A 15358-nucleotide genomic window follows, 5' to 3' on the forward strand; every position below is an offset into this window, starting at 1 on the left:
CGCTGAATAAGTACTTCTGGTTGGTTCTTCAAATGTACGTCAACGAAGTGTACCATATTTATTGATATTAATTAAAATGCTACTTGTTATAAGATGACATGCTTTTCTAGACAATGTTGGAAATCTCTTAATGAATAACAAAGATTGCAAGTTGGAAATTGCGTGTTGGACTCACTGGACTGTTACCTAGTATCTATCGTCAATGCGCCCTCTGGTGGACTCAACACCGGCAAAAAAAAAAAACGACCTTTGTTTTCATAATAGGGATCTTTTATAAAATTACCTAAATGTGTTATCAAACTGTAGAGGACTGTATACCATGTCTTCATGGAAAACACTAAATTATTACTCTCCAAGACCCTCCTTCTGGCTCTGATTGGTTGTTTTTGTTCAAGAGAGACGCATTTCCTCAGATGGCAATAGCAGCTCAGGGAGGGCGTGAAGGACCGGAGATCAATCTTTTCACAGATTATCTGTCTCATATTATGCTGTTACGAAATAATGATATTTTAAACAAATATGTAAAAAAAACAACAACAAAAAACATTGGTTAGTGCAGCTACTATTGAGAAGATGCAGTGTGCCCAAGAAACAAATATATTTTCCAATTGGTAGCTTTTTTTATTTGAAGTAAGAAATATGAAAACCATATTTAGTTTTCCTTCCACTTCACAATGATACACCACTTTATTTATCACATAGAAACTCCAATAAAATGCACTGACATTTGTGGCTATAACAAGACGAAATGTGAAAAATAGTTCAGGAGCTATACATACTTTTTTATAAGGCATTGTAATTGCCAACTTCACCAACAGCTCTGTAATCTTCAAGGACATCCAGGCTCACAAACCAAGGTAGAGTCAGGGAGGCTTCACCAACCTGTAATTAGAAGCTGCTCGTTAGTTTCCATTTTAACTGGTGTTTTACCACCTGCATCAGAATCCTTTACAAACATTCTATTCTTGAAAGGTAAGAGTTGGCTGAGGTGTAACAAAATTCATATTAACTTGTTATTTACCAATATTGTCGGTTATAAATTTAAACAATTGCCCGTAAAAGGCATGTAATCAGTTTTAGAATTTATTATTTGAAAAATCTCATAAGTCAGTGACGTTATGGATGAGTTTTTCATAACCTTTGAGCCTTTTTCCAAAGTCCTTTATTGTTGGGAGGCAACATGGAAACAGTAGTAAATTGACACATTGATGTTCAATGTAGGTTAAAAAAAAGAAATATAAAAATGAATAGGAAATTTAATATTTCTCCATGTATGTGTTCTGCTTAATGTACTTTAAGCATTATGCTAAATGCTTAAACAAAAATAAAAGTTAAAATTTAGAAGCTTGCTGTTTGCAGAGAGGCTTTATTGGCCAGAGTTAAAGAAAACATTTTTTTCCAGACAATCACTGGAAATCACCCCACTAATGACTTTACGGGGTTTTTAATGCGTTAACTCATATCAATTAATTCTGGCCTCTGCTTTAACATATTTTTTCATATTAGTAGTGACCATGTTGGTAAAGTGACTTTCTTTTCATATTTTTTTCCAAAAAGTTAATCATGAGACTCAAATCATGTCAGAATTTTAAGGAATTATAAGAATTTCTTTCTTCTTAAAAATAAACAGGATCTACAGACAGCATGGCACGAGGAAGCTAAAGATCAGTCACACGCTTGACGCAAAACAAAACTCTTCACTTCTTTAAATCCTTCTCTGACTGGAACTAAAACCTTCTGTATTAAATAGATTTAAAAAAAAAGAAATCTAAAATCTATCTCTACAATGTATTCAGTCGCCAAAAACCAGATGACTCCGTACAGTAAGACATTTTTCTGAGCGCGATGAAACTATGCAGAGAATCCTGTAAGAAGGCTTTCATTCCGCTGTGTGTATACACAGGGATCACATGTAGTCTATTTTAATCGGCTCTGCTCCATTCAAGGCTCACTGAAAGACTTATCCTCTCCATTCAGCGCAAAATCTCTTCCTGAATGGCTGCGGCACAAAGAGAGAGGGATGGGTTTTCACCCCGCTGCAGCAGTAATTCAGGTAGCACATTCTTCGAAGGACAAAAGAGAAAGAAAACAGGAAATCATCTTTAATCTGTAAAAATGTGAGCATTGAAAAGGGATAAAAGAAACAAATATTGAAAAAAGTATTCATACTACTTAAGCTTTTTTAACACTTTGTGTGATGGACCAGAACAAGCTGTCATGTAGAATAAAGCATGGTTAAGTTATCATTGTTGATGCATGCTAGAGGCAGCGTCATGCTATGGGGAATAATTTATTTGAAGCTGTGACATTATATAAATGAATGAGTAACAAGGTAAAAGTATAACTTTGAAAAATAAAACCCTACTTTTTTATCTCCTATAACAGGTTAAATCATTTTTGACTGTGTAACTTTGCAAATGGCACACCAAGAGTAGTACTCTGGGACTAATGCCCTGAAAACCTACAGCTACAATTGCAGCTGTGGACTAGTCAAAGTCTGGAGATCTGATCAAAAATAATTAGATAAACAATTAGAAAGTCCAGGGGGGAATTATTTTTTTCCCCATTAGGCCAAGTAGGTTTTAATAACTTTTTTTGGTAAGTGCAATTATCTTGTTTTTTAAAACTGATTTTTGCATTCATTTGTGTCGCCTTTGTTTCATATGTTTGAGTAATTTTTTTTTTTTCTATTTTTATAAAAATGCAAAACCAAAATCTGTAAGGTGGAAAATACTTTTTCACAGCTGGTATCCTAACTTTAAAACACGCAATTCTCAATAATTAAACTTTGAAACTCCACTGGTTGTTCAGTTCAAGCATCAGGTGTTAAGGTCCGACCAGTAAGGCACAAGGACAAAGGCATATATAAAAATATCTTCTATTTATTTTTCAAAAAAATCTTAACAAGAGGCTTTCAACAACATCTCAAAAATATAGCAAAATGGGCCCAAATGAAATCATCAACTAAGGCAGACCTAACGCAGGATAACAAACCAAAATTGATCTTCACACAATGAACACACGGGAATTTATACACAAAGGCTAGCCTACACAAACGAGGACGGGTGGGAGAGAAGACAAAGACCAAACAATGCATAAACATAAATAACTAATTCAAACAAACACATTTGAACTACAACACAACTGAAAAACAAAACAACCTAACACCAAAAATGTTTTAGCAGTTATGCTATTAATAGAAAGAGGCAGATTCTTCAACATCAAATCCCCTGCTTCCAGCAGCCTGATGGATTGTTCCACTTCCTGGTTTGCCTTTCAACCAGTCATCTCTCCCAGCCAGTCACTGGGGAAAAGATGGAGGAACCTCCACACAGGCTTAAGGCCTGTCTTTGTGCTGTTTCCACCACTTTGCATCTGTCAACAACCTAATAGTTTTATTGCTTCCTGGTTACCCATTAGGTTTCCAAAAGGTGGAAACGTTTGGTTTAAATGCTCACAGAGCAAACTGACACAAATAAAATCTTCCACTTCAAGAAGTGGATTTGGGGTTCGATGCTGCCAAATTTGTTGCAATTCTGAAACTATTCTAATCCTAGTTGAAATGCTTCACAGTCCTTGTGAATGTGAAACGTGATTGACCAAAAGTCCCCACTTTTCTAAAATGTCCTCAAAGCAGTGATGTATGGACTCATGCTGGTCCTCACTTCATACGTTTACCAGAGCACAAGCACACTTGATGTCTTCCACTTGACTGTGGTTTTTCCTTCAGTCTTAATCATGACCAGACCAAGTGCTTTTGCTCCATCTGGTCACACTGTGGTCAGGGAGTCTATGTGACTGCTGTCAGGTACACCACTTCAGCGCTCCTCCTCCTTGAAACTCCACAATTTAACACACACACACACACACACACACACCCACACACACACACACACACCTATTTGTCTTTCTATACTTGTAGGGAAACTGTCCCACCATCCCCCATTTTTGGGGGTAACCAGACTTATGCCTAATCCTAACTATCAACATACAAACCCAGCCTTTACTTCAACTTAAAGCTGGAGACACTAATCAATTTCTTTACCCAATTTTATTCACTAAGTCTGCATCAGTTTGCACTTTTTGGAGACAGTCAGTAGAGTAAGTTGGCACTAAAGTCTGCAGGTATGTGATGGGAACAGAATCGTGTATGTCGCCCGCAGCCAATGGAAAAAAGAGGGTAGTATAAATCTGTTGCAAAATTATAGACACAAAATGAAATAAATAAAATAAAGCCATGATACAAAATATGAACTAAGTAATTGCATTACAATGTCGATTTAAGCAGAAAGCCATGAAAAAAGAGCCAAAAGCCAACACAGAAACAAGAGGAACCTCTGAGTCTTAACTGATTAAGAAAAAAAAAGTGTATTTTAAAATTAAGTAGAACATAAAGTATCAGTTTGAACATGAATTTAAAAATGCATTTCTCACTAGTGTAGTGTTTAAACACTACATTTATACCAATAAGACCAGTATTATAGTCATTCCAAAACTCACTGACAAGCATTAAAAAATAAGAGAACGTTACAAACGTCTAACTGATCTTACAAAACTGTCAAAACTATCCAAATTCACTTGTAGGATATTAACAATTAGATATTTAAAATACAATATATATATATATTTTATCTTAGAGGGGAGGTGAAAGAAACATAGTCTGAATTTTGAGAAAATCTACTACCTACTGGGAGAGGGCATCGTGAAACATTGACGTTTCCACGTAAGTATGATGCGTTCATCTGGTTTTCATTCTGTGGTCTGTGATACTGCAGCAGGCCCCGTTGTTAACCTCAGCCTTCACCCTAACCCTTTGATGCATGAATTATGATCCTTTGTGTCAGAATTTTTTTTCCATTTTTAAAAATTTTTTTCCTAAGGCATAAAAAATGGTAGGAACATTTTTTTTGTAAAAATAATTTTTTCATTATTTTTTATTTTTATGTGATCAATTGTAATTTTGTCCAAATACAAAGTTGTTATTTGAAAAATACATCAGTAGTATTGTTCCTTAGGGGTTATCTGATGTCACAATATTTTTTTTACTTGCAAGAGTCGTCTACAGTAGAAGGAGGGACCATGTCTGTTCTCATGCTTTTTGTCTGTCGGCCATATTGTATTTAACAACAATTATTTCTTGCATTTGCAGCTGATGGCCAGTAGTTGATGGTATGTTTTATGATGCATTAGTGTCCACTTCAGTGGTCTGTGTGCATTTATAACATAAAAATCCACAGGAAGCACAAGAAAATGGCTTTTAGATAGCTGTCCACTGCAGTGACCACTATGCATGAAAGGGCTAACCCGGAACCCTAATAACAATGCTCTGCTACACTGATACCATTATTCCCCAGTATCAATCATTGTTGAGAAGGTAGATGATTGCTCCTGGAAAGGTCCAAAAGAGGCTAGGTGTTATGTAAACAAGTGCACACACACATTATGGTCAAACACACTTTGCATGCAGACTTTGCATATTGTCAGCCACTTTCCCTGTATGCAAGTGAGCATCTATCATTTTGCATCCAATTTCCTTCGTGACTTTGCTTTTCTCTTCTCTCCATTTTTACTGCTCCTATATTCTGTGAGGTGAACTTTATGAGGTTCTGCGTGCTAACGACATGTTGCCTGGGCAACTACAGCCTGTTCCGGACTTGCATGTGGCTTGCATTTGAGAATGTGTGTGTGTGTATGGGGAGGAGAGGAGCTGCTGTGTCAGGCTTCTCAATGGTACATGGCCTCAGTGTTTACAGGCTTGGCTAAGACACAAATAGTCGTTTAATTCTGCAGTGACGAAGGACTGTGATTGATCCCCATCAGTCAGGTCACTAAAAGCTGCACACCAACTGGATCACTTGTTCCATCTAATACCTAGAGACTTGCAGAAGAAGAAAAGGTTATTTGCTTAATTTCTTTCCCAGACTGATTCGTCTGGAGCAGACAAGGTGTCATGTCTCTGCTTCCCTGTGACTCAGAGGCTTGTCTTCTACTTACCAAGCCTGTCCAGGACACGAAATAATCTGGTGTCATACGCAGTATGCACATATGCTTGCACAGTCAGAGTACCTTGTAAAAGTGTTCAAGTGATCTATCCAGCTAAAACCGCTAACGTCAATGTATTTTTAAAAAAGCCTATATAATAGACCAGGGGGTCTGCAACCCTAACCCTCCAGATCTACCGTCCTGGAACCCTGCGCCAACAGCTGAATCAAATGATTAAATTACCTCTGCAGGATGCCAATAAACTTGGACATTCATTTGATTCAGTTGTTTTGGAGCAGGGTTGCATAAAAAACCTTCAAGACAGTAGATCTCAAGGACTAGAGTTGGAGACTCCTGTGGCAGAGCAGTGGTTGATTGTGTCAAGGAAAAATGACAAATGGTTGTTTAGATTTTGGTGTCTTTCAGGCAAACGCTACAATGGGCTGCGGTTGCCACTAAATACATCTTGTAGTAACTTGTAGCGTGTACTTTTCAGTGATGTTACAGTTGTTATTCATGTTTGTTGCTGTGATTTCTCAGTTTAGTTTTCTCTCTTTCTGCAGGTGTAAAAGCAGACTTCTACGGTGTTGACTTGTGTTCTTTCTCTAAACGCATTTGTTGCATAAGTTTAATATTAGGAAAAAATGGATTGGGGAAAGTGTTTCTTCTGCCTGAATGTTATTTTGCAACCACCTCCCTCCTCCAATTAGTTTTTAAAAAAATACAATTTGCACACAACTGTTTTTGTCCAATTGAATGACTAATATTAAAAAATGTGTTAAGATTAGTTCCTCTGTATTCAAGTCACAGTTGCTCTTAATTTCTTTGGTTACTTCTGAGTAAAATTATGAAATAATGCTACTCAAGCACAATTACATGTTAACTCAGTGCATTTCCCGCCTCCCCAGTTTCTATGAGACCAACTTCCTGACAGATATGCAGCTTGTAACTCACTGCATGATTCATCCGAGTGAGATAACAATTGGAAAATTGCCACAATGTCCGTTTGTTGCACAGTGAGTCCTTATACGGCGAGGAATTTCATTTAACAGAGGAAGGAAAATACACTCAACATTTTCGTCAAGTGAATTTATTGTTCCAGATGCAAAAGAAAAGAAAAAAAATCTGTACAACATAAACCCATGTGCACAAGAAACTTCTTGCTTCAGTCGTTCAAAAACGACATAAATATACAGAATATTACAAAAAGAAAATTCAAGTTTCTCAAGCAGACATGTTAACAAAATATTAACTGTGAAAATGATCAGCTTCTTTCCTCTCAGTCAAACATATTAGTACAAAAAAAAATGACCCCCTGACCCCCACCACAACTCCAGTCACATCCCAGTCCAGTTTCTCCATATGTACAAACATTTACAGATATTATGAACAGCACGCAGTGTAACAAAAATAGGGGCTTCATTTTGTGCATAGCAGTCAATGACACCAAAACAAAAATATTAAATAATTTTCCATAAACAATATGCAATGTGGTAATGAAACTACACAAAAGAAAATAAAAAAAATACTCAATACTAGACACAGTAGCGCATTGAAATGATATGTAGAGTTATTAGGTGAAATGTTCTCCCTCTCTGAGCAGTTGAGTCTGGAGAAACAAGAGAAGCTGCTTGGGGCTTGCAGAAAGCAAGCGCTACAGGCACTCTACGGCAAAACCAAAGAATAAAATGTTTTTTAAAAAGTCACCGCTGTGCAAAATGTTGCTTTGTTTGAAACATGTCAGCATACAGAGGACACATCGTTACCATGTCGTCAGGAAAAGGGTGGGGGATAATATTAAAAACTCCTGTTAGTGATTTTAGTCTTTGGTCTCTGAAATGAACCGATATCCAGACTGGTGAGCCAAAAAGAAACTCCATTTTTGCAAAATTCTCGTGAAAAATTCAAAAAAGAAATCCCATTTGAAGTGATAAAGATGTAGCGGATTGTGTCGCTGTGACTCGCCCACGCCGTCCACTAGCAGGGCAGCAGGATGTCATGGCAGACGGAGGAACTTCTCAGGTTCTGCAAGCAAACACACACAACAAAGAAAAGCTTAGATTCTTCTCGGATAGCAATCAGCCTGCAGGTATACACCGAGAAACTGACTAGAGCTGTTCCAGCAAGCACAATGGCCTCAGGCCGGGCCTGAGAAAGTTCACGCAGTTACATCACCCAAACATCTGGTATTTTTAGAGGAAATGAGAGGTTAGCTAGCAGGTGTGTGAACAGGTTCTCTATTGTAACCAATATCTTTAGAAAAGTTTAAAAAAAAACAACAAAAAAAACACACCCTGCAGCGTGGTTCACATTTTTCTAATGCGACGTCCAAACTAGCTCAAAGTGGTCAGCCGCACTCATGTCAAAGTTCAGTGGTGCTGCAGGTTGAGGTAACTTAATGGAAACCTTTTAGTAGAATCTGAATTATATGTTTAAGGCTTAATATTGCTGCTAAAGCAAATGGCTGCTGACTTAGCTAGCTAGCAGAATAACATGGCAGCAGCTACAGTACCATGAGTATTCACACCCCATCCAGTTTCACATTTTGCTATGCAATTAAAATGGATTTTATTTAAACTGGAAGAATTAGAAGTATTGCCAAAAAAAATAAAATAAACTCAAAAGTGTATAACTTTACTGCTACCTCCAAATAAAACTTTGTTAAATTATGTAAGGTGACCTTTACTGTCAAGAAAGGCACTTACAAATATTGCAACCAACCACATTGACTCAGAATTTAAGTTTAATTTTGCAATTGGCCTATTATAAGAAATATAATAATATACTATGGAATGTAAAAACAATAGCAAAAATACAAACAAACAAAAAAAACAACAAAAAACAAAACTAGTTTTTAAATATTACAACCAAATATTTTTGAATTTCAGACTGTGCAGAAACTAAAGTGTGTACTAAGCTAGTCTTTATGAAAGACTGAAAAGAAAAAATTAAATAGGCAGAATATAAATTTGTCCTACAATTTTAAGAATTATTTTGTCTAAATTTCTTTGTTTAAAAACACACAAGATTCTGTTAAAAAAAAAAACCCAAAAAACGTAAAAAATAGAGGGGTGTGAATATTTTGACATGGGACTGCATGGAGCAGGTGCACAGATTTTGCAAAGTGTTTACCTTTGAAAGCTAAGATGGAAAACCACCTTTAGGTAGTGGAGGATGGTGCGTCTTTAAGGAGCAAAACACAGGCCAAAAATAAACCAGAGAGACAGACAGAGTCAGCATGACGCAGTTAAAATGGAAAATGGGGGGTAGAGGAAAAAAAACTGGCTGAGACAACGCTGAAGAATCACAAGAATGTGAAGCTGGGAAGTCCGAGTTCCACATGAACAAATATGTACACTTCTCACTTCCAGAGCAGTAGATTACATCATTTCCCATGATTCAACTCCGAGTAGTACAGGAGTAAGAGGAAATGTAAATAAATACTTGTTAGGAAATCTACTTCCCTCATTGTATGAGTGTTATGGAAAATAAATGGATGCAAAGCAAAAAACAAAAAAGATCCTTGTCAAATACTTACAGGCAAACTTTGCCAAGCCAGTGCTGTGAGGAACAGAGGAACAGAGAAGAAGAGGAGGGAACAAACGAATGAGTGAGCAGACATGCAAAAGGCTGAGAGTGAGGAAGCAGACGCAGGAAGAAGCCCTACATGGTTCTGGACCATGAGGGCAGGTGGGCTGTAGTACCTGTCCGGCCAGAGCCAGGGGAATGTGAGCAGAGGTGCAGAGGGCCAGCGATGCTACGGAGCCGGGCAGCTCCTGGATGGGGGCCTCGTCCAGGTCCTCGATGCGAGGCTTCTTGATGTGGGACTCCGGGCTGGTCAGGGGGGTCACGCTGTTCCTCCTGATCAGGGTGCCGGGACCCCGCTTCACTTCCTGTGGGACGACAAAGATGAGCCGTCAGACTGAAGAACGCCTCGGCAGCAGAGGCCTTCAGCGGGCAGGTGGGGTGGCGGCTGACCTCGGGTCTGTCTCTGTGCGTGTTCACCGCCTCCACGTTCAGGGAGATGGACTCCACCTTACAGCCGTAGGCCACCGGGGTCAGCTTCAGGACCGTGTGGAGGGGACACTTCAGGTACGGCATCTCATCTGGAGCAACACGGAAAAGGTCACACTTTAGAAAATTCTAAATGGCAGAGATTGAGATTTTTAAAGATTCTACAGGGTGGTTTTCGTTTAAGCGTAAAATCAATCAATTGGACCACTGAAGCCAACTACGACAAACTAGAACAATTAGTTTCTGCAAAACACCATTTCCTGAAACTTCAAACCCAGAGCCATACTAGCATTAGGTGGCGGTTCAAGGAATTAGAGGATGATTTACACAGGAAGTGGGGGTTTGAGGCAACGCCTGTTTACTCATTGGACTTCTGCTAAGTGAAAATGATGATTGGTTTTATATCATGTAGTTTTATTGACCAAAACCAATTTGATGTTTGAATCCGTTCAGCTAGTAGAAGTCTGTTTCAGTCACTGTTCCTCTCCTGTCAGCCGTTAGCTTTAGCCTCTGGGAATCAACCAATGTGGATTTATACTAACTGAAAATACAAACGGAAGAATCTAATCCCCTCAAGTCCTCTAATGTGCATTAGTTCCTACCTGCACTCTTATCAAGGAAGTAGGCAAGCAGACATCGCATCACAGCCTGATGGCAGACCACCAGCACGTTCTCCTGCCTCTCCAGCTCCATGATGACTGGCTCCACCCGCTGCACCAGGTCCTGGTACGACTGGAATCAGGACAATTGACAGGTTGAAGCACTGATCTAAACTCCACAAACTGCTCCACCTGTGTATGACCATGATGGGGCATGATGGATGTACCTCTCCGGCTGGGTAGCGGTAGTAGTACTTGTCTTCATCTCTCAGTGCAAACTCTTCAGGGAATTTCTCCTTCACTTCATCATATGTCATTTCCTCACACAAACCCTAGAAGATAACAAAAGATGCCAATCAGATCGGGGAAGGAGAGTTAAAGTTGCTTCATGGGATACTACGGCGTTCCTCTGGGCAACACTCACAGCGTCGATCTCGTTGAGCGCCTTCCATTGCTCGTAGGGGACCCCCAGGTGCTCGGCGGTCTGGATGCTGCGGCACAGCTGGCTGGTCCACACCTTCAGGTCCTTCAGCTGCTGCTCATCAACAAACCGAGCCAAGGCGGCTGAAAACTACAAACAACCAGTCGATTAGCATCTTGTTTCATCATTTAGCCTGGGTTTTTCCCTCTTCAATGACTTGGCGACTGGTTGTACCTGTCGGCCCCTATGCGACAGGCCCGAGTCGCCTCCCAGTCGGCCCTCCAAGTTGTCTTTGCTCTCTCCGTGTCGACACAGGTAGATGGTGCGCGGCTGGACGTGGATGTTCATCAGATAGTAGACGATTTTGCTCTGAATGTGATCTTGGATGCGGTTGACGAGGAAACGGCGGCCCACGTCGATCACCTTGATGAAGGAGTGATCCCTGCAGGATGACAGGATGAGTGCTCTGCTCGAAAGGACGCAGTCGCCATGGAGAAAAGGCATCGAGAACCCCAGCCTACCTGTCGTACTGGTCCGGATCCAGAGGCTGGTAGCTGGTTCTGTAACATTCGATTCGTTTCTGGAAGTCCATCATGGCTTCGGTTTTGTTACAGTCCTTGTAGTCCGGACAGGAAACCTTGACTTCCTGTATGGGAAGGAAAACTGTTAGACGGCAAACCACATGCCTGATGCCAAAGGGGATGTGACCATTTATGTATTTTTATATCCAGTGTGCCATCGAAGATGTGGACCTTCATCATGAAGTGTCCTGGTCTGAAACTCACCATTATGTTTGACGCAATAACACTGGGATCCTCACAGACAGACTCGATGAAGAAGATCTGGACAGAATGAAAAAGTGACCAGATTCAATGAACAGCTCTAGACTTGACACATTGTAGCATCTGCTACCAAGGCAACATACCTTAAACTCGTTCTCGGTGCCAAACTTTAGGATCAGATCCCGTCTATCTCTCGTCGTGTTCGTGGCGTCAAACACCTGAAGGAAACGCCAAGAAGGTCCAGTTATGGTTTGTTGGTTGGGTGTTTGTGGAGGTACAACATAAATAACCAAGCAAACTCACCGCCACTTGGCCTCCCTCGTCCTTCAGGTAGGACTTGACATCTCTCAAAGCTGCTAAGGCACATTGCCTGAAGAGAAAATTCAAATGTTAGTCAAGCCAAACACCACAGGAACCAAGACTGTGAGCTGAGGGGAGACTTACTGCCTGATTTTCACGGCAGACTCGTTATCAGGCTTGAAGAAGTCATAGGAACTGTAATTTTTGACGGCCTCCCTGCGGTACTCTCCAACGTTGAAGACTGCAGAGAAGCAAATATGAACGCCATGTCCCCAAGAGAGAAACATGATTCTGTGCTGTCTGGTAAGCTAATTAAGGGGGCACCGCATCTCGCTGTGTAACAGAGAAGTTGCTGAGCTCAAGCACTACCAACCTTTGGTGGGTATGCCGATCCAGTTGAGGTAGCGGGTCAGTTTCTTGGAAATGTACGTCTTTCCTCGAGCGGGCAATCCCACCATCACGATGACGGTTGGGGGGTTGGCGAAGTGTGGGGCTCCGGTGCCTGCAGGGAAAGAACGGGTCATGAAAAACGATCGCTTACTGAGCTAAAAGCTGCACTCAGCATGGCAGACTGCTTTCTGCTTGAGACTTCTTGGAAGTGATTGACACTAGAAAAAACAGAAACTGAACCTGTTAGAATTCACCACCAAGATATGATCTTCATATTTCTTTACGTCCTATCAGCCAACACATAGCTGCTTGCTGCCAGAATTACCTTTTACTTCCACCTCACTGTGCATTTGACCTACTTCGGGATATGCACTGTCCGACTGAAGCCGCAATGGCTTGTTTTCATTTGTCTGAGGGGCTGATGAGTTTAAAGCTTTTTAAATTAAAAGAAATCCGGTCTTTTGGTGCGTTCTTTGTCGTCACAGCCACTAGGTTCATGAACACAGGCCATTAATTCCCTGGTAACCTCCTGAGAAAGCCAATTTACACTTCGTCATTGCGTCGCTTAATCTTGTTTCCACAACATCAGAGCTACGATGCCTAAACGGAAAAACGGATCAAGCTCTTAACTCCATTTGCGAACCAACTGATTCATCACACCCGCCTTATACGTTTACAATGGAGTTTTATTTATTTTTAAAAAAATCAAGGGCACTACAAATATTCCAGTTTGATATTCCAGATCTTCCTTGCCGTTTTTGACGTTTGACCTCTTTTATTTGGCTGTGTTCTAAAAGGTCCATTTTGCCATTTTTTGTTTTTTTATTTTTTCTTGGCAGCTGAATCAAATTTAGGTCAGCAGCTTTAAAAATTCAAAACCTTCACTTGTCAAATATCAACTGCAGTACCCTACTAATAATAAAAAAAGGAATTCTTGACAGGATCATTTGTCATCTGTAATACTTGGTTTTGTTAGAAAAGACTCAATGTACTTCTGCCATTTTTACTGCAACCTAAAGCCTTCATTCTTAATCATTTTGATTTAAAGGGATCCAGAAGTCATTTGTTTCCCCAATAAGTTTTTTTTTACTTCTTAACAAAATAATAATAAAAGATGACAATAAAACTGTATAAAAAGCCAAGTGCTCATGCAATTCAAGTAAGTTCACAAAAATCTATGTACAGTCAATCTTCTTGGAAATAGTTTTTTGCATTTTATTTAATAAAAAGAAAGTCGTTTAGTAAACAAAATATTAGTTAAGAAAAATCTAAATACAATTTTTTTTTTTCTAAGTGTATGAGAACCCTATACAATCCCGATTAAGTAATGGGAAAACCCATTTCTGGGGTTTTATGAAGCGGGATTTACATGCAGCATGAATTGCTCTTATTTATAAGAACAAGGCAATAGTCTAAAAAAAAACTGCACAAAAGCCAGCATTTAAAGTATTTCAAAACAAAAGCATTTATTTAAACAAAGTAAAAACATTCAGTGTTCCAATTTCAATCTAACACAGCTTGCTTTTTTGTTCATTAATTTATCTCCAAAGGGCTTCCTAGTATGTCACAGCTGCAAAGACAATTCCTACATAAAAAATTATATTGTGTCTACAACGTATTTTCCCCCCCCAATAAAAAGACATAGTTTACCAAATGTAACTCTTGTCATTCTGAAACTGTGGTGTTCGACATGAAAATACGGCAAAGTCACGTCGTCACGCATCATGTCCAGGAATCTGGGGCAGAAAGGGGGGAGGTTTACCGTAGCCATGGTTACAGGAGTCTCGTTACGTCCCGGTTCAATAGGGGCATGGTGACGTAGAACATGTGCCGATAAAGACCACCAATCATTTGGTTCGAAATTTAAAAATGCCGGTGTCTGCGCAGCAGGTGCGCTGAAGGTATTACGGTAGGAGAATAGGTTGTAACGTGGAGACACAACTAATGCGGTAAAACGGAACCGACATGAAGTCCGCCATTATGGTGAAAAAAAAAGAGGCAGGGTTTGGTATGGAGTTGAAATTATGTAGAGAAATTACAAAGGGGGAAAAAACAAACACATATTTGTGCGAGGAAGATAAACGAGTCTTACCTCTTCGCTTGTCATCCTTGGTGGGAACCCAAATCTTTTGGATCCTGTTCTGGGTGAGCTCTCTTGGCATTCCTTTAAGGGCTGGATAAAAAGCACACAGCTACGACGGAAGCGAGTCGCTTAAATCCCGAGCTTCGAATAAAAACGCTTAAAGAGAGCCGGATAGTATTCTGAGCCGGAGCTCCGTTCACCGTGTCCTCAGGGCGGGCTGTGCTGAGCTAATCTGCCGGTCTGCGGCGCACAGCCTCTATTTAACCACGCCTGGCCGGCCGGCCGGCGAAGCAACGTGACTCCTGTGACGAAAGCAGCCGTAAAACGCTCGCGCACACACACACACGAGGGGTCTCCGGCCTGTGACACATACAAACGCATATAGGCCATCACAGCGCCACCCGGTGGCGAATTTATTTTCTTAATCTGTACAGTCTAAAAACGAACGACGAATTGTTATATTTTGTTTAAACGTTTTTACAGGTTCAGCTTGGCTGATAATTCCTCCTAAAGTGATTATTTGCGTTACTTTCTTGCGTTTTATAAGAACAAACACTTTAATTATTAAATAATTAGACTGTATCATATTTTATTCGGTTAAGTGTGTAGATAATGGATGGATTCATTTAGCTGTCTTTTTTATTTCTTTTGAGTTTAAACATTTCAACACAACAATTGCGTTTTTGTCTCACGTGGTAAACAGTTTGAAATCAGTTTCCCTCCCACTTCGCACCTTTTACACTATTTCACAGATAACAGTTGATGACTTTTTTTTAATTCATAATTT

The 15358-nt window shown here is 39.9% G+C and overlaps 1 protein-coding gene across 3 annotated transcripts; it reads right to left on the reverse strand.

Moving 5' to 3' along the window:
* Window positions 1–7056: 7056 nt before the first annotated feature.
* Window positions 7057–14851, reverse strand: pfkfb3 (6-phosphofructo-2-kinase/fructose-2,6-biphosphatase 3). 3 transcript variants are annotated; one of them, XM_032589581.1, is made up of 15 exons: window positions 14581–14850; window positions 12472–12600; window positions 12243–12339; window positions 12102–12168; window positions 11942–12016; window positions 11802–11858; window positions 11538–11662; window positions 11251–11458; window positions 11020–11166; window positions 10823–10927; window positions 10599–10728; window positions 9961–10088; window positions 9687–9875; window positions 9521–9543; window positions 7057–8007 (listed from the first exon to the last, which is right to left on the reverse strand). In XM_032589581.1, exons 1-15 carry the CDS (start codon window positions 14648–14650, stop codon window positions 8001–8003), a joined length of 1557 nt encoding a protein of 518 aa, XP_032445472.1. In that variant the 5' UTR covers window positions 14651–14850; the 3' UTR covers window positions 7057–8000. The 3 variants fall into 3 exon arrangements, with proteins under 3 accessions (XP_032445472.1, XP_032445471.1, XP_032445470.1); XM_032589579.1 differs by lacking the exon at window positions 7057–8007 and adding an exon at window positions 9050–9165 and having other exon boundaries at window positions 14581–14851; XM_032589580.1 differs by lacking the exon at window positions 9521–9543 and having other exon boundaries at window positions 14581–14848.
* Between the last annotated feature and the right edge of the window lie 507 nt (window positions 14852–15358).

This window comes from Xiphophorus hellerii, chromosome 17 (genome assembly GCF_003331165.1).
Source record: "Xiphophorus hellerii strain 12219 chromosome 17, Xiphophorus_hellerii-4.1, whole genome shotgun sequence".
Classification (NCBI taxonomy): Eukaryota; Metazoa; Chordata; class Actinopteri; order Cyprinodontiformes; family Poeciliidae; genus Xiphophorus; species Xiphophorus hellerii.

Excerpts from the sequence above, each read along its gene's own strand:
- pfkfb3 (XM_032589579.1), bottom strand. The coding sequence starts at position 14,650 with ATGCCAAGAGAGCTCACCCAGAACAGGATCCAAAAGATTTGGGTTCCC. Across the intron at positions 12,169-12,242 it reads TCTGCCGTGAAAATCAGGCA|GCAATGTGCCTTAGCAGCTT; the intron begins GTAAGTCTCCCC and ends TTTTCTCTTCAG. Across the intron at positions 10,729-10,822 it reads ACCGCTACCCAGCCGGAGAG|TCGTACCAGGACCTGGTGCA; the intron begins GTACATCCATCA and ends TCCTGATTCCAG.